The 21,448-nt window shown below is 39.7% G+C and overlaps 1 protein-coding gene across 4 annotated transcripts in view; it reads left to right on the top strand.

The window, feature by feature from the left end:
- cfap46 (cilia and flagella associated protein 46) overlaps window positions 1–21,448 on the top strand; it is a 65,594-nt gene that overhangs the window by 16,399 nt on the left and 27,747 nt on the right. For 3 of the 4 annotated variants that reach the window (XR_013101421.1, XM_023155618.3, XM_004554560.3), the window contains exons 17-35: window positions 1,107–1,219; window positions 4,862–5,074; window positions 7,024–7,225; window positions 9,289–9,441; window positions 10,954–11,064; window positions 11,795–11,976; window positions 13,190–13,321; window positions 13,463–13,625; window positions 14,738–14,810; window positions 15,520–15,655; window positions 15,734–15,917; window positions 16,213–16,366; window positions 17,016–17,239; window positions 17,355–17,477; window positions 18,350–18,511; window positions 18,966–19,114; window positions 20,478–20,576; window positions 20,652–20,712; window positions 21,271–21,390. Coding sequence is in view for 3 of the 4 variants with exons in the window: in XM_023155618.3 (XP_023011386.2) it covers window positions 1,107–1,219; window positions 4,862–5,074; window positions 7,024–7,225; window positions 9,289–9,441; window positions 10,954–11,064; window positions 11,795–11,976; window positions 13,190–13,321; window positions 13,463–13,625; window positions 14,738–14,810; window positions 15,520–15,655; window positions 15,734–15,917; window positions 16,213–16,366; window positions 17,016–17,239; window positions 17,355–17,477; window positions 18,350–18,511; window positions 18,966–19,114; window positions 20,478–20,576; window positions 20,652–20,712; window positions 21,271–21,390 (2,754 nt within the window). In the remaining variant the exon portion in view is untranslated. The remainder of the gene's footprint in view (window positions 1–1,106; window positions 1,220–4,861; window positions 5,075–7,023; window positions 7,226–9,288; window positions 9,442–10,953; window positions 11,065–11,794; window positions 11,977–13,189; window positions 13,322–13,462; window positions 13,626–14,737; window positions 14,811–15,519; window positions 15,656–15,733; window positions 15,918–16,212; window positions 16,367–17,015; window positions 17,240–17,354; window positions 17,478–18,349; window positions 18,512–18,965; window positions 19,115–20,477; window positions 20,577–20,651; window positions 20,713–21,270; window positions 21,391–21,448) is intronic. The other variant, XM_014414364.3, reaches the window with a different exon arrangement.

Genomic DNA, 21,448 nt, shown 5'->3' on the forward strand with positions numbered 1-21,448 from the left:
AAGGGGCTTCAGTCAGGTACTAGCAAGGTGTAACTACTCAAGTGTCTGGTGAGTGCAGGATAGCTGTTCTGTGCCATATTATTTTTTTTTATGAGTATCGTAAACACACTGAGAAGTTTCTTGGTTTCTCTTAAAATGTAATGTTCCAGCATGATCTGAAAGAGTATTTTGAATGATATAGTAATAACTGAAGTTGAAGGTTTTCATGTTCCTACTGTAATGTATATTCAGAACAGTGACTGATGTAACATCAATGGGCTCATATTCCTTCTGTTTTTGATAATTAAAGACAGTAGATTTATTATTGAATATGTTCTTATGCAGATCAGACAGAAACTCTTCATACTGAAAGTTGTCTGGTTCTAAAGGCTCCATACCTGGTTTGTTAGCCACCAGCTTCTGAATGAAACTTTATTTGAATTCAGATGTTTTTGTTATAAGGTGTTCATGTTCATTTTGTGGATGATCTTAGATCAAGCGGTTTCTTTTAGGCTGCGCCATCCTTTTGAAATACACCATTAGAAACAAAGACTGCTTGCAGCAGTTGACGTGCATTATGGGAGTTTTAACAAGCCTGTGAAGTTGTTGGTGAGTGGTTGGAGTCAGAGACTGCTGTGCTTGTCTCATGAGTTTGTCTTATTCTGCATACGTGCTTCCCATCAAATGTGTCCAAGTCTTTATTAAGTCTATAGAGACGTTAACTTGACAGCACTTTAAAGAAAATGAAGAGAACTATCCACACCCATGGCACAACCTTGCCAAAACTGACACACGCTGTAGCCTCTTTTCTTATACCTTTGTTCTATGACACAGGGATATGTTTTCTGAAAATTTGATTAGATTTCATTAATTCAAAAGCTACATTCTTCTCAGTCTGATGATGACGACTGGTTCCTCTTGTCTTAACCGAGTTGTCCACCTCTGGATAAAATGTTCACCAGTCATTTCTTTTTGTCTTTGATCTGTATATCTGAGCTTTAATACCTTTAAAGAATCTGTCATCCCCATAGCAGGAGGTTTTTCTCTTTTTTATTATAAAGTTGTCAAAACAGGAAGTCATCTTTAATATTATAGTTTGTGAAATTAATGTATTCTTTCTTGTTCAGGCCACTATCCAAAAGCTACTTGAAGAGGGGGTACAGCTAAATAGCCCTGCTGTCCCCCCACAGGATAAACAGTTTTGCGTGTCAGAAGAGGATCCACAGTGGGTTATTTACAGGTGAAAACACAATATACACCTGTATCAGGACACCAGATATTTTGATTTTGTGTGTCTTTGCTGTTTACTGTACCTTGTTTTTTATAACTTGAATATGAAAGTAATTTGAAACAACATTTTTTACTTTTTTAAAACAAAGGTTAGAGTACCGAAAAAGCAGTCTTTGCATTTAGGTTGCACACAGTGGTTATGTTGTCCCAAGGGTGTGCACTCTATTCTGTAGCAACAGTGGAACTAAGTTCCATCATAGTGACAACTTTAGCTAAAATTACAAGTTAGCGATGGCATAGCTGCAGCACCGACATTGTTCTCCACTTCAGTGGGGCTCACCACTGTTGCGGTGTTGTGGAGCTGTACTGAGCATGCAGGCGCTTCTTCAAAATGTGATCCTGGCACAAAGTATACTTCCACATTGTAAGCCATTCGATCCACCATCTTGCTAGCTAAGGTCTAGAGACATGCTTGGAAGACTTGTCTGCAAATTTATGCCGAAAAAGTGCTACACAACAGGGAGACACAGATGATAGATCATTTGCATTCTAAGAAAAAGTTGTGACTTTCCACTAAAACCAACACATTTCAAAAGGGGCAACTTTTCCAGTTTCCATCACAGTTTCACAAATACTTAGTGAGCAGTTGGAAAGTGTTTGGTAACTACTTGGCATTTTCCATGCAAATTAGAAGAGACTGCAGAAGTCTGCTCGCGGCTAAAGTATTGGCAAGGTTTTACAATATACCTCATAACCACTTTCACTTAGTGACAGCATGCCTTCCACAACCATTAACCAACCAGCTGGGGAATAAACATTTTCCCTAGCTGGTTATCAGGGGATCACTGACTGCTCTTGGGCTGTGGCTGTGGCTAAAGAGTTGATTTCACATCACATTCCAGCAACCTCTCACAACCAGGAAACCAGGAAGTATTCCTCAGTTTCCTGGTTGACCCTGGTACAAAATAAGGGTTCCAGTTTCTTCTATAATGCGATTGCCAGGCCACCACTCACCGGCCTCTAGGCCTGTGTGACTGAAGCCCAAGGTTAATATGTGCACTGGCATGGACCTAGTATTGGATACAGTGGGAAAAAAAAGTATTTAGTCAGCCACCGATTGTGCAAGTTCCCCCACTTAAAATGATGACAGAGGTCAGTAATTTGCACCAGAGGTACACTTCAACTGTGAGAGACAGAATGTGAAAAAAAATCCATGAATCCACATGGTAGGATTTGTAAAGAATTTATTCGTAAATCAGGGTGGAAAATAAGTATTTGGTCACCTCAGACAAGGAAAATCTCTGGCTCTCACAGACCTGTAACGTCCTCTGTAAGAAGCTTTTCTGTCCCCCACTCGTTACCTGTATGAATGGCACCTGTTTGAAATCATCATCTGTATAAAAGACACCTGTCCACAGCCTCAAACAGTCAGACTCCAAACTCCGCCATGGCCAAGACCAAAGAGCTTTCGAAGGACACCAGGAAAAGTATTGTAGACCTGCACCAGACTGGGAAGAGTGAATCTACAATAGGCAAGCAGCTTGGTGTGAAAAAATCAACTGTGGGAGCAATCATCAGAAAATGGAAGACATACAAGACCACTGATAATCTCCCTCGATCTGGGGCTCCACGCAAGATCTCATCCCGTGGGGTCAAAATGATCATGAGAACGGTGAGCAAAGATCCCAGAACCACACGGGGGGACCTGGTGAATGACCTGCAGAGAGCTGGGACCAAAGTAACAAAGGTCACCATCAGTAACGCACTACAACGGCAGGGAATCAAATCCCGCAGTGCCAGACGTGTTCCGCTGCTGAAGCCAGTGCATGTCCAGGCCCGTCTGAAGTTTGCCAGAGAGCACATGGATGATACAGCAGAGGATTGGGAGAATGTCATGTGGTCAGATGAAACCAAAGTAGAACTTTTTGGTATAAACTCAACTCGTCGTGTTTGGAGGAAGAAGAATACTGAGTTGCATCCCAAGAACACCATACCTACTGTGAAGCATGGGGATGGAAACATCATGCTATGGGGCTGTTTTTCTGCCAAGGGGACAGGACGACTGATCCGTGTTAAGGACAGAATGAATGGGGCCATGTATCGTGAGATTTTGAGCCAAAACCTCCTTCCATCAGTGAGAACTTTGAAGATGAAACGAGGCTGGGTCTTCCAACATGACAATGATCCAAAACACACCGCCCGGGCAACAAAGGAGTGGCTCCGTAAGAAGCATTTGAAAGTCCTGGAGTGGCCTAGCCAGTCTCCAGACCTCAACCCCATAGAAAATCTGTGGCGGGAGTTGAAAGTCCGTGTTGCTCGGCGACAGCCCCAAAACATCACTGCTCTCGAGAAGATCTGCATGGAGGAATGGGCCAAAATACCAGCTACTGTGTGTGCAAACCTGGTAAAGACCTATAGTAAACGTTTGACCTCTGTTATTGCCAACAAAGGTTATGTTACAAAGTATTGAGTTGTATTTTTGTTATTGACCAAATACTTATTTTCCACCCTGATTTACGAATAAATTCTTTACAAATCCTACCATGTGGATTCATGGATTTTTTTTCACATTCTGTCTCTCACAGTTGAAGTGTACCTCTGGTGCAAATTACTGACCTCTGTCATCATTTTAGGTGGGGGAACTTGCACAATCGGTGGCTGACTAAATACTTTTTTGCCCCACTGTACATTCCACTTGTACACATCTGTGTGCCAAAGAGTTGGGGGGGGAGACACAAACATTGGGAAGGTCATGAGTTTTTGTCTTGTTCTTTTTCTTCCATCAAAATAAAAGTAACAGAGAAATACCGTCATATTTACCAGAAATTGTTTGCTTCTTTGAAAAAGCATCTAAATACCTGATTAATTGAAACTAAACAGTTACATTAACTCTTACAATTAAACAGTAATCGAGTACTCTGCTTTGCACCTACTAATTAAATGAGCTTAATTTCCTTATTTGTCAAACTAAGAGTTCAAACCTGATCTGGGAACATTTCTAAAGCAATCAGATGTTATGGAAGAAGGGTTCAGATATCTTGTGTAATGTAGTTAAAGGGTAAGGATCAGATACTCCTCATTGCTTGTTATAGTGAGATCAGCATTATGGTGGTCAGGGTCACTATAGTATATTATTATTTATCATTTGTTTAATATATTTTGGGACTGGAAAATGGGCAAACTGGATAAATGGACATGTGCATCCAGAATCTGATATTTTTTATTTTCTATTTTTCCAGAGTGTTTTCCATCTTGTCTTCTTTCTTGGATTCCAGCCATCGTTGTATTAGATAAAACAGCAGCCTATTTTCTTTATTGACTTGACAAGACTTGACACATGGCATTCACCATTGAAATCACTGTACTGATGTGCTGTGCCTGAGACCTGCCTGAAATCTATTTCTGGCATATTGTAGAATTACAAGGGCTGCGAGCTGTTACTGTGAAATAAGATGAATACCTTCTTAAGTAGAATTTGCAAATTCTGTAAAAACTTGATTGAGTAATTTTCCTTCAGTAGATGAACGTGTTCATGCTAAAACAAGTTTAAAGATGAAATTGAAAATATTGTACTGCACACAAACACGCACAAAGAGTACTTTTTCTATCCTTTTTTCACTCTCTTCTATATTTCTGTGCTTCTCTCACCCAGGGACTGGATCCAGGCTCTATGTGCCTACACCACCTCCAACTTCTTGCGGGCAGGGGAGCTCGGAGCAGAGATCGGAGAGTCGTGGGTGGTAGCTAATGCAGCCATTTACCTGTGGAATTACAATAGCCACTTGCTGGCAGCTAGGGAATACACACGCCTGCTTCCCACCTTCCAGAGTCTTGTGGACATGCTCCAGAAGACGGGGTACACTGGGTAGGCTTTTTTTTTAGAAAATTATACCTTACCTGCGGTGTCACAGCTTCACTAATCTAACATAAAGATAATTAAAACACACCCTGAGAATCTGAACTGTAAAAGCACCACAGAAAAACTCATTATGAAACAAAATCCATGACATTCTAGATGAAATCTGCCTCTTATCAAGTTGTTAAGTTCTTACTCATTACTTCTCTAAATCAAGGTCATGAGCTACGTTAGTTATACCCGTTGTTGTTTTTGCCAGCACTTAGGATTATCATTAAATTAGTTTTTGCTTCAGGGCAGCTGGGATAGGCTCCAAGATATGTATTTGGTAGTTTCAACACAGCAGACATCCAGGAGACATCACATTGTTAATTTAGTGAGTATATTCTATGTTCAGCTGGATTCTCAGAGCATAATGCATTTTCTGTGGTCTTATAAATTCTTCTTCTCACCTTTCCTCGACTTCATGACATTTTCCACTAAGGTCAAGGATAAGTGGTTGCAAAAATGAGTTATTCGATGCTCCCTTAGATTCTGATTAAGTTCATATGTTTCTTCTTAGTCTGTGTCTTTGTCTCTGTCTGTGTGAGGTTGTTTTCATTTCATACCAGTCTGTGTTCTTATTTTTTACCCTTTTGAAATGCTATCATTATGCAGCACTCTTTTTTTTAGTTGGTTATTATAGTGCCTTTTGAGTCCCTGCAAGCCCAAGCTAGTTTTCTGTCTGCTTTGGATCTTTCCTCATCAGCATGACACCTGCAGCTCCTCGCACTTTGTAGTTTAGCTGAAACAGAGAAAATTACACAGGATATTATGTCTTGCTGGTGTAACTAAAAAAGTTAGATGAAATCACATAAATATGTTTTGTAAATACATTGTGTGTTGAGCAAATAAGAGCAACCTCTAAATGACAAAACACATTTTGGTTTTCATCCATTTTATTTACATTATTATTTACATTTTATTTTGATTATTCTCTACCTCCCCCAAGGTGGTTATGTTTTTTTGGTAGCCTTTGAATGTGTATTGTTCTGTCTGTAAATACAATAGCTTGAAACATTTTGAATGAAACTTGGTGCAGATTCAGTTCTTGTTAACAATCCATTAAAATTTGTTTTACATCCACTAAGGTCAGCTTAACGACTTATTGGTCTAAAATTGGCAAAAAAAAAAAAAGCCTTATAACGTATAAACTCTGATTCTTACATGTGTGGTGTGTATTGTCAACACATAGGAAATAACATGTAGCAATTTAAAACCTCTGACCACTTATTCAAGCTCAATAGGTTGATACATAGAGAGCTATATGATTATGGAGCTATTGTATGTCTATAACATACAATACCTTTCCCTTAAAAGTAAATACTGCCCAGAGAATGAGCTGCCTTGATGGAGTGCTTCTTGTTTTTATTTGTTTTATATGTTAGAGCTGCTTAACCAACAATTAATTAATAGTTTTCTGCATTTGTGTGTGTTTCTTTGTTTTTGGTGATACACTGTCTCTATTCATCAGTACATTGTTCCGCATTTCTTAGAAATGAAAATGTTTTTAGACTGATGATCACACACATTTTATCTTATTCTGTGCGTTCTGAAAGACTTTCATCAGGCCAGACATTTCTTTATCTACTCTCTGTGGAATAAAGTGAATACAAAGTCCTTCAGTTCAAGTAAAACTTACAAAATGTGCGTTCATCCTCAGAAACGTATCTGAAGCTTATTTCTTTTGTTGCTCCTGACAGCAGAGGAGACCATTTAAGCACTGCTCTTATTTTTGGCTATAGAAAGAAGCAGTGAAGCGTTCATGAGAACAGACCAAACTCTCCTTGGGCATAACAATAATTGTGCAAATGTTAGAATACACTGGCATTCTCATGTGACATGTGACCCAAGGAACACTTAGTTTTTTCGTAGCCAAATCTGTGGTGAGGGGAACATTATTTGTTTGTGTTTCTCAGGAACCATGTTCTTTTTGTGCTGCTGTGTGATGCTGTGGCCCAAGGGTTGATTCAGCCTCTGTTTGGGCCAGACAGCGTTGTGCCAGCTCCAGCAGAAGACAAGGGCAAAAAAAGAGCTGAGAAGGGCATAGCAAAGGCTGCCAGCACCTGTGGGGGTTTCTTAGATCCTGCTGGCCTCCAGGATGTCCACAAGGCATTAGAGGTGAGTCTCTTAATGTGGCTGTGCTTTTCTTTATATCACACAAGTTATATTAAAACTTCCTGACCTAGGATTTTCTGAAGCAGTTTGTTAGGTCATAGAGATATTTTCATCAAGATTAAATATGTTTATCTTGGGATTTCTTTAAAGCAAAGCTATCTCCAGGGCCACTGATGATTGGAGCTGATTTTGGCTGATACTTGTGGAGACGATAAGATATAATTAGACCACTGTCTCTACAGGGACGTGTTCAGAAAGGTTATGTAACATGTAATTATGACTAACAGGGTGTATATGTATGGTACATTCTAACTAACCAAAGCATATTTAGTTAGAAACCTGCTAACTTCTTGGATGGATGTTGTGGAAGAACACAGAATCTTCCTTGTGTCTGACTGATTGGAGTGTTTTGAGTTTGTTTTTGTTCAGTTTTTATCTTTTCACTGTGAAAACAATGTCTAAAATCCCAGCGCTGAAAGCTTAAGAACTGATTGGAATCTGTGAAAAGAGTTTAGCGCACAGTGTGTACAATCTCTGAATGCAGTTTGCTGAATGTTTGCAAGACGTGTTCAGAAAGTCAAGCGTTAATCTCTTTGTGCAGATATTACACAGCTAACAGTGTGAATTTAACATTTACAGACTGACATCTTTAAAAAGAAAAAAAAGTTTTAGACTTTCAAATCTAAATTGTCACTTTCCAAATCAGAGTCTAAACCATCAGGACTTACTAGAAACCTTTGAAATGCTCCCCAGCTGTATATATGATTCTACTTTATGCAAACAATGGTCTGTTTGTATAGAGAGCAGCCTTCATGCTCTCTTGATTTGGCCACTGAGCACTGAATTGTAGTTCAGCTTTCTCAGCTTTAAAATGGGTGCTTTTTTAGTGGTCTGTGACTGCTCAGTCACTTGCCCTTTGGTTGTTCAAGACAGCAATAAAAGGGGACATAGATGGAGTCAATCTGATATTAGTTTGTGATTGGCGGGGGTCAAGTTGTCCATTATATCTGCTTGTAATAGTTTGGCAATTAGCTGAAATAAATTGGTGACAATTGTAAATTTGTTGCCATCCACATTCAAAGTCAAGTCAGAACCTCCCTAAATAGCAGTGTAGTTGCTGCAGGACAGTAACATAACAGCAAAATGATATAAGGTGTTTGGCAGCCTTGCTTATATAGGCAAATTTAATGAGAAAAAACGAGCTGGCAACACATTTGGGTCAAGTCCCTGATTGCAAAAAGATGAGTTGTCCTAACCAGCGCAGACTGACTCAGATTTATTGCAGCATAAAGGCATTCTGTCTGCATTTATTAACTATGTGGCAATTATTTGTAAACCTTCCCTGTCTAACAGTGATTGCAGTCACTTCAAGTCGCCTACAGGACAAGGGGACTACATGCTCAACCGCTCAAGAAACAGCCGGTCACTGCATCTATTACAATTGCAACCGCTCACCGAATGCAAAAAAATTCAGGGCAATAACTGGACAAACACAGATAGTGTGACCACCAACAGGGGAATATCAGATCTTTCTCTATTGGATATATATGACATATGATGAAGCATCACACAACTCTTAAAACAGGAAATGTATTTTCTTATTCTGCACATCCACCCATTTATACACACACTCGCACGCACACACGTGCGGACACGATCACATGTTGCTTTCAAGACTACGTCTTTGTTGAAGACTGATTTCTTTGTTCTCTCGCCTGACAATTAAACCTTGTTTCCTTTCTCCTGATGTATTCTGATGGTCAGCCATGAAATCCAGCTGTAACTTCAGATAAAAGACACGTTATCAGTGAATTATTCACTAAATTTCATTGTGTCTATTTCCATTTTAAAGAAAAGAAGAAAAAACTATCCTTTGCTGTGTATGTTTTATTAATGGTATAGCAGGGTCAGATCCAGTGTCCAACTTGAACAAAGTCTTACTGAATTTTGACTCCTTTGTAGCTTGCATTAGGGAAGTATAATTATGCATCATGATGTATAATAACTGACTGACACCTGTTAAGTGTCTCAGATAGCTCATTATTGTTTTCTGCTTCTCCTCCTAGCTATGCGAGCACGCCCTTCGCATATCAAATGCTACCATCCCAGGGGAGACTGTCCCCATCTCAGCAAGAAAACGGGTGTTGGCTACATGGGTGCAGATCCATGGGCTCTTGCAACAGCAAACGGGTTCAAAGATGAATATGCTGAAAGAAGAGGTACTATTCTTAGCAGTTCTCTTTAGGTTCATTTAAGGGTGCTAGTTCATGTCTAGGGCCTAATCATTCACACGAAACCAAGTATCACCATTGAAAATTAGTTAGCATTTTAGAGTTAATTTAGAGTTTGTGTAATTTACAGTCTCGAAGATTTATTACAACACTATATCAAATACAAGTTCAGACAAACAACTGTTAAACTAGGAGTCACTGGGTATAAATAGTGTTTGTGGCAACATAACTTAAACCAGCTCTGTGTCCATTTATGTTTGACCTTTCTCTACATCTGCAAGCTGCTTGCATACCCACCTCTCCTGCAGCGCTTCCATGTCGTGCTATTTCTGATTCAATCAGCTCCCGCCACTGTTCTCACTGGCTTCTCAAGTATAGACATGAAGGGGACAGAGATGTAGGCTTTCCTCATTTTAGACTTTGCGCATATACATATGTACAGAAGGGTTGGTCCTAGAACAGAGCCAGGACGGAATAACAAGTCTGTTTTGACTAAATTAATCCTGACAGAATCAAATTAGGTTAGGTTAATGCTTCGGAGGTTGTGTTTTTTATATTTCGCCGCGTTTGCAGTTTTCCAATGGAGTTGACATAAGTGGATAAAAAAATAAAGAAATAAAAAAGTAAACTTCAGTGATGTAAGCCCTCAAGCAATTCAATTTTCCTCATGTGACAAGAATGATTAAGAAGAACAAAGCTATTTTTCTACCCTCCTGTGCATGCATTATTTTAATTTTCACTTTGAGGGTCACTTTAAGACTAATGCTCCTTCTATAGTTTATGATAAGCCTAAAACAGTCATTTTGGAAGCCTCTTGTTACATGACAAAATACGTCAAATGTAACATAGGATGGATTGTTGCTGAGTCATCTGTGTGGCTCAGTGTCATAACATAATAATGTCATTATTATAAAGTATTAATGTGCTTATGATACTGTGATGACTGCTGATATGCTCTGTGATGCTGTAGGTGTTGCATCCGCCCTTTTCATATTCAAGCTTTGTATCTGCTAGTGTATTTGTTTGTCTCCAGGTGTCGTATGATTGTGCGGCTTCAGAGGGGGACAAAAACACGGGGAAAACACAAGTGTGATTTGTCATTCGAGCAGACCGTTCAATTAGTCACTGTAATCTCCTCAGCCGAGAATCTCCTGCCCTACATTAGTTCCTTTGGCCTGATGTGTTTTTGACTCACAGCTAGATGAGGTTCGCTTCTTGCCATGCAAATTAGGAATTGCACTGTTAATATAACAGCGGCTCATCTCTAATTGCAATCAATAAATCATTCATCGACTCATTTTCCACACAATGGGAAGTCATACATTATCAACAAGAGCATCTCCGCAGCATTTGGAACACATGCGATATCTTAATTATACTACATCTTTATGTGTAATTTATACACAAATGTATATGTATATGAGTTTCAGTTAATTAAACTGTATGTATATATTGAGTAGATTTCAGCTGAGTATGAGTTGTTTTCCACTGTGTTTGCAGAGTGAGAATGAGGACATGTCTGTGATGGCGTGTGTGCTGGTTGGAGTGGAGATGCTCCAGTGCAATAGGAACCCGAGGCATATGGAGTTCTCTGTTCCCAGTCTCTCCACAGTATGTATTTCTCTGTTTTCCTACAGTAGCTGATGCCCAGATTGCAACAACAGATGTCAACATGACCCATTGAGCCCTTGCAGCCTGTCTGCATCTCATCATTTGTCAGTAGTGTCAGTAAATGAAAAAAGTACTGTGCCAACCTTGATCATCCAGCTTTACTAGGATTATGGTTGTCACTCCTCTGATATGATTAGCACGTGTGCATTTATTTTATTTTAGTTTCCTATTGAAAATTGCTCATTTAGACAGTTTGGCTTTATTCCACCCCTCTATCTGCTTTCACTCTTCCTCTTATTCTTTTATCAGTAAAGACAGATCCTCAATGTTTCTGCTTTTTCCATTCACTTTTTACGATCCCGCTCCTGCTTTTTCTGCCATTTTTTTCTTGTCTGCATATGTCCATTCATTCTTTTCGGTCCTTGTCCTTCTTTTTCTTCCTCCTGCTTCATCCTTTACACCCATGCATTCACTTTCTTCTCTTGCCTTTTCACTCACCACTCCTTTCCTTATTTCTCACCTTTCTTTTTCTGCCTCCATTCAATCACTTTTCTGGCCCTGCCCCAACCCTCCCCTGTCTGCCCCTACCTTCCCTTAATTTTGTTCCCTTCCAAATTCCAGTCCTCCTTCCTTGTATTCCCACAACCCTCTCATCATTTCCTCTTCCCTGACCACCACTGCCACCACCATCATTTTCATTCCCTCCCCTCTCTTCACTCTTCACCTAAAGCTGGTGAGCATGGCGTCGGAATGCAGATGGTCCGACGCCGTGGTGGAGTTGCAGGTGTGGTGCCAGCTGGCTGCCTTCTGCCACGATGTCAAGGACTACAGCTTAGTGTGCAGCTGCACCAAGAGGGCTCTGCTGCTGGAGGAAGCAGCCACAAAAAGTCTCAACACCATGCCGTGTGTTTTGTAAGTGTGGTTGGTTTATTTCAACTGTAAAATAAGTACCAGGGTCATTTTTAAAAATGGGGATTCCTTATAGAAAGCATTTCAGGCAAAGTAGTTAAGACTTTGAGGCTCAGTTGACATCTTGTCCATAACCCACTGATAATTCAAGAAATCGATGCGTATTAAGCTACCTGTCTATTTGCCTGCTCTGTTTGGCTTTGACAACTATGCAGCCAGTCCGCTTCAGATTTGGCAGATGTATTGCTTTCGTCCCGAGTAAGTCCGGTGCCAAGTTTGATCTCGTTTGATTGAGATATTCTCATATATTTTTGTTCTGTGTTACCAGTATTTCACCTAGAGCTTACATGGGCAGAGTATGGCCTGAGGGCCAGAACCAGCCTGTGAACCATGTGAATCCTGCCTCTGAAAAAAAAAGAAAACTGTATTAATGAATCTTAAGGTGACTAACTTAAATGAGTGTTTGATTCCAACAGAGGGCGCACCACTTATGATTGCCACCCTTAATGATTCGTTATTCAAATAGACAGTACGGTTTTTAAATGTCTAATATCTGTTACATGTAGAGATGCAGTTCTGTACTGTGAAGATCTTAAAGTTACAGTTACACAAATTAGTCTAAAAAAGTCTTTTTGCACAGCATTTAGTTCGTTTTTGAATCAAAACTATACACAAATATAGCAAGTTATAAAAAGTCAAAAAAACATGTCTTGGGGTTTGTTTGTTTTATTTTTGTTTTTTTCAATAGAAATTCAGGCCTTCAGGACTGACAGATACTGCAAAATGTTCTCTTATTTCTCCTCTAAGTTATTAGGTTTAACAGACTGTGAGATATGTTTGTCAGTTTAGTTTTCCAGTGCTCTTCACTCACCCAGGCGTTCTTGTTTGGCTGTCTATGTGAGTGCATTCACTAGCGTTAAAGCTACAACACCAAATCTGCTTACTGTGTGCAGCCACTTTCTGATCAGGTACATTCACACAAATAGCGGGTAAATGCTGTCCACCTAACAGCTACTTCACACCCTTGACAGGTCTCCAACCTCTCGCAGGAATAACACTTAAAGACAGACAACCATTCACACTCAACACCGACAGCCAATTTAGAATTACCAATTAACCTAGCAAACATGTTCAGCCCATAGGTTGCTAACATATTTCACTTTTACAGTTTGGTTTGTTGATTGATAATGCCTGATAGATGATCTCACATGTGTAGGTATGGCCCAACTGCAGTGAATGAAATGCTGAGCATCGCAACCTGCCTGAGAGGTTTGAGCTTAGTCCATGAGTCCAGGGGAGATCTACACTCTTATAGGGAGGCAATGGAAGTGCTCCTGTCAAGTGTTAGGTACTGTTTAGAGTAAACTGATTTATTGATTAATGCTTTAGGCTGAAAATGTTTTTTTTTTTTTTTAGTCTCTAAGTCTGCACTTTCAGGCATTTTAAATTTCTGCCCTTAAATCAGAGTTCTCCTTTCTCTCGTCCATAGTTTCGCAGAGAAAGCTGTCAGTCCAACATTGTGTGTCACTGCTGCCGGGCATTACTGGAATACTTGTCTACCTCTGACAGGGAGCACTGAGGAAAGGCAGCAGCTCCGGGAGAACCTAAAGATGATCCTGAATGCCCTGGTTCATACCACTAAACAAGAAAATGTATAAATCGTTTGTTATTTAATGAGCTATTCTCATATTCATCCATATCAATTTATCCAACGATTCAGAGCAAGAATTTTACATAGATGACCCTCCATATCTACGTAAATCAAAATAATTCGTTATCCAGCTTTAGTAGAAATAGATACATTGCACATATAAATTAAATATCTTAACATAGAAGTATTTCCCATATGTAGACAATCTCCAGACTGCAGGTATTCCCTACTGTTCTTTGTCTGCACCTGGCCAAAATACATATGTGGGAAGACATTTTTTCCACAACTACAATGCTAGATTTCTGTGATGTTTAACAATGTGGTGGTACAGCACTAACACAGAGCTCAGCAGTAACGAAAACAGACACTGAGCCTCCATGTTATGGGAAATGGTTTAGACACAGACAGACAGCCTCTCCCGGATCATTTATAACATTTTCTGCTATATCAACAGCCGAAAAGACAAAACGTCAGCCTAAAAAGTCAACAACAAAAAGAGCCACTAATGAGCAAAGCATTAAAAATAAAAAAAATCTCTATTTCTTTCATGCCATTTTTTAATTATATCTTTTTGAACGCTTGATTTTTGTTGCTATCAAGGTGACTAAGGTGTCTTAACATCCTCTGAAAATCAGTGCAGTTTTTTTTTCTTTTGGTCCTAAAGGGGAAAAGCTTGTGGGTGTGGCAATTGTGCAAAACATCTGCCCATCTCTGCCTGTGAACAGCAATCCAGCCACGGGGATAAACAGCAGTTCAACTGCAAAATCTATAATTAAAGAGCACTTATGTGAGAATTCAGAATGATGTTTATCTGTCGTGCTCTTCTCTTCTCAACACTGTTCTTAAGCAACATGTTGTAAGTGGGGGTAAACATGATCTAGCTTATATACAGATGATGGACTTTTTTTGTATAGTATTCCCAAATTGCTAACCAGTGAGTCTGGAAGAGAATTTACAGATATTGAGACAGGGATATATATAAGGAAAGGTCACACAGCCTTTGCTCCTATGTGTTATCAGTGAGCTCTAACTATGACCGACTACCTACGGCAAATGCTCGATTTCCCAAGAGAGTTAAAATAAAGCATTAATCCTTTTCCTGTTGTATTTCAGCAGCAGAGCAAAGTGAAAAGGCCGCTGACCTTGGCAGCACAGCCTCTAAGGAGATCAAAACACAGAGCAACAAGTAAGCACCAAAAAGAGCCTCAAAATATAATACATACTTTGATACAATCTACACAAATGTACCCTACAGCTAATTATTTGACCTCAGTATAGCTATGTGCTCCTTTTTGATGGACAATAACATACCTGTGAATTCCCAAGCAGTGAAAGTCATAAAATCATAAATCATAATTACTCTTGGTTGTCCTCATGACGGTGATGCACAGTAGTGCAGTGGTTTACTGTCTCGCCTCACAGATTCAGGTTCATACCCTGGCTGGAGCCTTTCTGTGTGAAGTTTGCATCTTCTCCCTGTACATCCGTACTTTGGCTTCTTCCTACTGTCCAGCTGAGTTTACAGTGCTTTGAGATCCAGTGTTAATAAATAGATAAATACCAGTCCACTCCATGTATTTAAATGAAACACATATAGAACTTTCTCCCAAAACTGCAATGAGTTTTATTCTGTATCTGTTTTGTATATTGGTGGTATGGTTTGGCTCTGGGTTCAAACCTCTGTTTTCCTGTGCTTGGCTGTGTTTTTTTCTGGATGCTTTGCTTTCCTCCCACAGTCTAAATACATGCATGCTATGTTAGCATTAGTGGCTTTTGCTGGCTACCGATAACAAATTGATAACAAAATGGTGAACACACACTTGTTTGCTTTTCCATTAGAGGCGAACATTTAAACTCTATATGTTTCTGTGTCTGTATATTTGCGTCTTTGAAAGAAGAAGAGGTCCTAACCCTGAGAGCAGCTATTTACCGTTTGTTGCTCCAAATCTACATCGATGAGGAAGACTTTGAAAGCGCCCTGCAGCTGCTGGCCAAAGCTATGAGAGACATGCCTCGCAGTAGACACCGGTTGTGAGTGAAATCATGAACATGAAGAGATGAGAGGAGCTTAAAAACATAGACATTTGACTCTTTGTTGTGTTAACCCAGGTCTCTGCTCAAATATGGTGTGCTGGTGAAAGCACGGCTGGGAGAGAACATAGTGCCAGACATGCAGAAATTAGAAGATGAAGGGGAGCAGTGCCATTCGTTCATGTGGCATCAGGTGGCACTGTGTGCTGACACGGTAGCCAAACAACTGACTTGCCACCAGAAAGCCATCGTCTCTCTCACAGTAATATACCTCGAAATGGAAAACATAATGCATGCGGATGATTTATAAACTTTTCATATTAAAAAAAACTGTCATAAAGTGCATAATATTAATCCCTGTGTTTTGACTGTGCATGGAGGTAGTGCAATATTTGTAGCAATGGTTTTAGTACCATCATGTGGTGCTGACGTGCCATTACAACCCACTTCAAATACCTTTTATATGGTGTGAAGAGTTCCATATGATCGGGCTTGAATTTTTCATGTTTATGATTTTTTTTTTTAACTTTTGTGTTTTTAATGTCATCTCTGAACAGAGCGCAGAGACTAAATGGCAGAAAGTCAGCATTCTGTTAAGTTTTGGACAGTGGCTGTACAATCACAACTTCCCCAAAGAGGATGCCAAACTTCAGGTTCAATGGGTAATAGATATCCTTCTACACATGGAACCTGGGAAGGCAGATGGAGTAGGTAGGACTCCCTGTCTCGTCTCGCTCATTGTATTATGTCAAACAAGTGTCACTGACTAGTTTTGCCAGTTCTGCTACTGTGCACTCTGAAAATCTCTGGGGGGGAAGGTAACACATTCTGAGAATTCCCCTGAGGTTCACATCTCAGGAGTGCTTTTCCACTTGGATTAAGTCTGCATGTGTGCGATTACACATTAGCACATGTGTCTACATGCTTTTTTTTTTAACCATCCCTGATGTTTTACACTGTGTTAGGTTAACATCTGATCAGTCTGATCCTAAAATGAGCATTGCCACTGCTTATGTGTAATTGCTTCAACATTAAAGTCATGTGTTCCCCTGTGCAAACAAAACAAAAAAAACCCAGACTGGATCAGAGGAAAACAAACTGACCACTCGAGGAAACAGATTTGTCAAGATCCCACGTGGGTACCCACTGAGAATAAGATAGCACCGCTTTAAAGAGAGTTGTAAGAAGTCTTTATAGCCTCCTGCTGCGAGTACCATTAATATTCCCTCAGAGATAAACTGCCCTCTTCAATAAAACCTCTTTATTATTCTCTTAAGTTGTAACTGTGTTTCAGTCATTCTGATAGATTATCCTAGATATGTTTCTCGTTTAACATCTTTTATGTCTCTTTTTTCTCCAGAGGATGAATCTGTAGAGAGGGATTTGGGCCCTGTGAAAAGTGAGTACGTGCTCGGAGTCCAGGGGTTGTCATTTACACAAAATGTGTCCGGTCTAAAGGAAGTGCGTCGTCTGGACTACTTGATACAAGCACACACTCTGCTTGCCATCATGGAGGACAAGACTTCGCCTGAGCACCAACTTAACCTGCTCAGAGCCTACACTTTTGTGCTCCAGATATGGCAGGTAGTGCATCTTCAACTCCACTGCTCTTGACAACTTTGACAGCGGCTTCAGATGCAAATTGGGCTCAAGCTGAGTGCAGTATGTGCCATGACGTGTGCACCGTATTTCACTACAGGTTTCTATGGCAGCAGCGTGTGAGATTTCCAGGGAGACGGCAAAGAGTGAGGCACTCCAACCTCCTGCCTCTGCTGAATCCAAAAAAGGCAAAGACAAGGGCAAAGACAAAAAAGCCAAACAGGTAAGTTTCTCATATTTGTGCCTTTGCTTGCTTTGAAATTTAACTCAGTTACTTGACTTAATGTAAAGTTATGCCAGTTATGTTCATCCACTCTGCCTGTTTGATTTCACGTTTCACAAGTTACGTGTTGACTGCACACCGGTGTTAAAAACAAAAAGTTGATAGGTTTGTAGCTTGAACCTATTCGCTGGAACGTTGAAGACAATATAATTACACAGCAAAAGCATTGAACACCAAGTAGGCAAAGTTCTTCGTGTTACTCATGCATAAGGGAGGCCTGCCTGGAGTCAAGTGTCGTTCCACCACTTGACCTCCGTCAGACTCTCAGCCAGGTTCCCCATAGCACTCCTTTTATTGTGGTTACATGAATATGCATAGGGTCATTAACACATAACATCTTACATAGGTATACATGTGAACAAAGAATACTGAGTGTGTGTGTGTGTGTGTGTGTGTGTGTGTGTGTGTGTGTGTGTGTGTGTGTGTGTGTGTGTGTGTGTGTGTGTGTGTGTGTGTGTGTGTGGGGTCAGAGTGTGACCCCATAAATGACTTCCCTAAACCTGCTGGTCTGGAAGTCCAACAGTTCATCTAAACAAAAGGCACTTAGCCTAAAACAGATATAGATACGTTTATCCTACCATAAGACAATAAGACAAGGTACGACCACTTCCCATGCTCCCAGGATGTAGGTGTGCATTCCAGTGTGGAATACACACCAAGCCTTTGCAGCCTGCTAAAGATCACACATCCTATCACTACACAATTGATTATACACCTCTAAGCATATATGGTTAAATATTTCTAAGCATAAATGACAATCAACAATACAAAACCTAACAAAAGTCAGTACTGTGTCTCATCTGTTTGACCAGCCTACATCTGCTGATGAAAGACCTAAAGCTGTTGTCTTGGATCAGACACCTCCTTCCACCACGAGGGACTGGGCCTCCTTTGTCTGTCCCGACCAGGCCAGGCAGATATTCAGAACCAGCAGCAACCCCCACTGTATCAACACTCACAGCATTACAAAGCAGGCAAGACTACAAACTTCTCTCATACATTTCTCTCTGCATTATAAGGTGTACCATCTGTGGTATTGTCTCAGACTTCACTTTTTATTTAGCAGAGGTTGTATCTCCCAGCTATATAGAATCAAAGACTTGGCTATATAAAAGCGAAGCGGTAACTTAAAGTCAGTGTTGCTGCAAAGTTTTGTTGACAAGAAAGCACACTTACTGATCTTTGGGGATCAAGTTAAGCTGTCAGAAGACGATAAAGCCCTGGTATTCTAAATGAAACATGTACTGTGATCCATTCATGGATCTACAGCCTCAGTGGGATGGCAATATGTAACAAGACTTCATCTAATTGGTTAGAAAAAGGAGCAAAGAGCCATTTTCTATTCTGATAAAACACTGAAAAGTCTTGATGTATACTTGTTAGTGAAAGTCTTTAAACCTTTATGTTTCTCTTTGTGTTTGGCTGTAGAAACAAAGCCTGTTTTATCTCAACCTGCTGGAAAGAGAACTGAACTCACTGTCACTCGGCCACCTGACCCTTCCTGCAGTGCATCTAGCTGAGACCATTGCTCATGAGCTTTTGGATATGACAAGCCTCTCTGACCTCTACAGGCTTAGGTAAAAACCAGGGTGACCTACACCTCACACTCAGGTCTTAGGTAGTCCTACTGTATATGAGAAGAATGTTGTTTAAAGCGTTTGAGGTTCAGAGGGTGGTACAAAAATCAGATAACTTGCTCAGTGATGAACTTTATTCACTAAATACAAGATAATATTCTCTTGGTAAAAAAAAAAAAAAGCTGCACTCAAAAAATATTTACGCCCAAATTGCTGACTTTAAATCACTGGATAACATGTAAATTTTCCGTGGAATTTTTGCTACATGAGTGCAATGTAAAACATCAAATTTCATTTGTTCAAATTAAATTGATAGTTTACTGGAATCGGGTTACATCAGATTTACTTTATTGGTATAGAGCAAGTTTACACCAAGCATTTTTTCCTAATAATTAAATATTTGAATAAATAAACCTTTGACTTTATCTATAAAGCTACGATTTACATCATGTTTAGTGTGCCTATCAATTTTTCAACATTCTGTCAGTTTACAGGTATTCAGGTAATGCTATATATTTTAAAAAAGTTGTATAAAGCTTTATGGCTAAAGGAGGCGCTGTGTGATGTCTCAGGGCTCATGAAACAGAATTGATTGGGTCAGAACATGTAGGATGGACTCAGCTACAGGGGAGCTTACTTTATCCTGATCTATGTTTAAAAGCGCTGCACGCCACCTTCTCTAACCACTTGTATCACTGTTAAGGTACAAGGTGTGATTGAAAAGTTCAGGGAACTGGTCAATAAATCTCCTGCTAAAATCTGATGAGATTTGTTGAAAAGGCTTCCAGTGCAGTTTTTGTTTTCAGATGACTTCTCAAAAGGCCCATTCTGACCACTATCACTGTGGAGCAGTTTCTCCAGTGAGAAAGAAATTCAATATAATAAATATCAGTTTCTCTTATAAATTTTATCATCTTCTTAAAAAGCAAATACACACAGTTTTTTGTTCATTTCCTGCTTGCCAAGTTTTCCACTTTCCCCACTTTTCTTCACTCACGACAGACTTCTACTGAGAGATCTTGAATGAAAAACTGGATAAATTTAAATCCGGTGAGCGTTTTCATTTTACCTATTAGGCTTGTTCCCAAAACTTTTGGATCATAGCTTGAAGATACGCAGTGATAAAATTGTGTGTGGCTCAATCAGTGAATACTTACTGTTTCCAAATATTAATAAATATTATGTCAGTTTTGTATACAGTAAGTGTGGCTGTTTCCAGCACACGTTTCATCTCATTTAAATTGTGTCCCAGAGTAAAATAATTACTTGACTTAACTGACTGACTGAGGAGCGTCAGCCTGCGGTCCCATAAGTTACTCCATCATTGAATGTCATGTTCCTCTTCCTGTTTTCACCTTATTAGAATTGCCAGAACCTGTGTTGAGCTGGGTTTGGAGGCACACTCACCATATCAGAAGAAGCTTCTGCCTCTGAGTGCAGTCCCAGAACGAGAACAAATGGGGTACGTGAACTGGGCTATAAAGATTTAATGTTTGTGCATCTTTAATAACCTATGATATCATATTCATGACTGCAGGTGCCGCAGAGCCGTAGTGCTTTCGCAGGAGAGGAGCAGCCTCCGCAAAGCTCGCAACCAGGTCAGCTTCTTCTCACAAAACAGATGCATCTGTGCTTATGGTTTACATGTTAAAGAAATTATACTTTAATTAGCATTCATTGTATTGCTTTTCAGAGGATGATTGACAACAGCCCCAGTAGTTGTGGTATTTAAATTAGTACTTTTATAATATAGCACAGAGTTATGGCAGATTAATATTGGATGTTTAAGATGATGATTTTTGTGGCTAGAATTATAAATAGTTATCACTTTTTTCCCATTCTTCCAACTCTGTTATTCTCTATAATCTCAGCTTGTTAATAATGTTGATTATGTAATCACAGCTGATAAACACTATAAGACTCTGATCCCAGCAGGACATGTAATGATTTTTACATGTTACATACATTTAGTTACGTAATGTTACATCCACATTAAATATTACACATACACTTGATGTGCTATGTGTAATGTGTAATTTTCTTCTTGATATCTCATGTGTATGCAACATGTTGTCAACTGAAAGCTTGAGAAAGAGTTTGATTCAGTTTATTAAAAAAAACGTTATCGTCTTATACTTTGGTGAATACTTTGGCAGAAAGGAGAGATGGGTGAGAGTGCGCCGGACATTTGGCTGGACAAAGCTGAGGTTTGTCTCAGTGTGGGACTCTATGAGTCAGCCAGACAACTCCTGGCTGAGGCCCACATGGTGTCTATGGTAAGGTTAGGAAGGAAATATTTGAAAATATTACCCTAAGCTTTATTTATCATTCTAA

The sequence above is a fragment of the Maylandia zebra genome, linkage group LG13 (assembly GCF_041146795.1).
Source record: "Maylandia zebra isolate NMK-2024a linkage group LG13, Mzebra_GT3a, whole genome shotgun sequence".
Classification (NCBI taxonomy): Eukaryota; Metazoa; Chordata; class Actinopteri; order Cichliformes; family Cichlidae; genus Maylandia; species Maylandia zebra.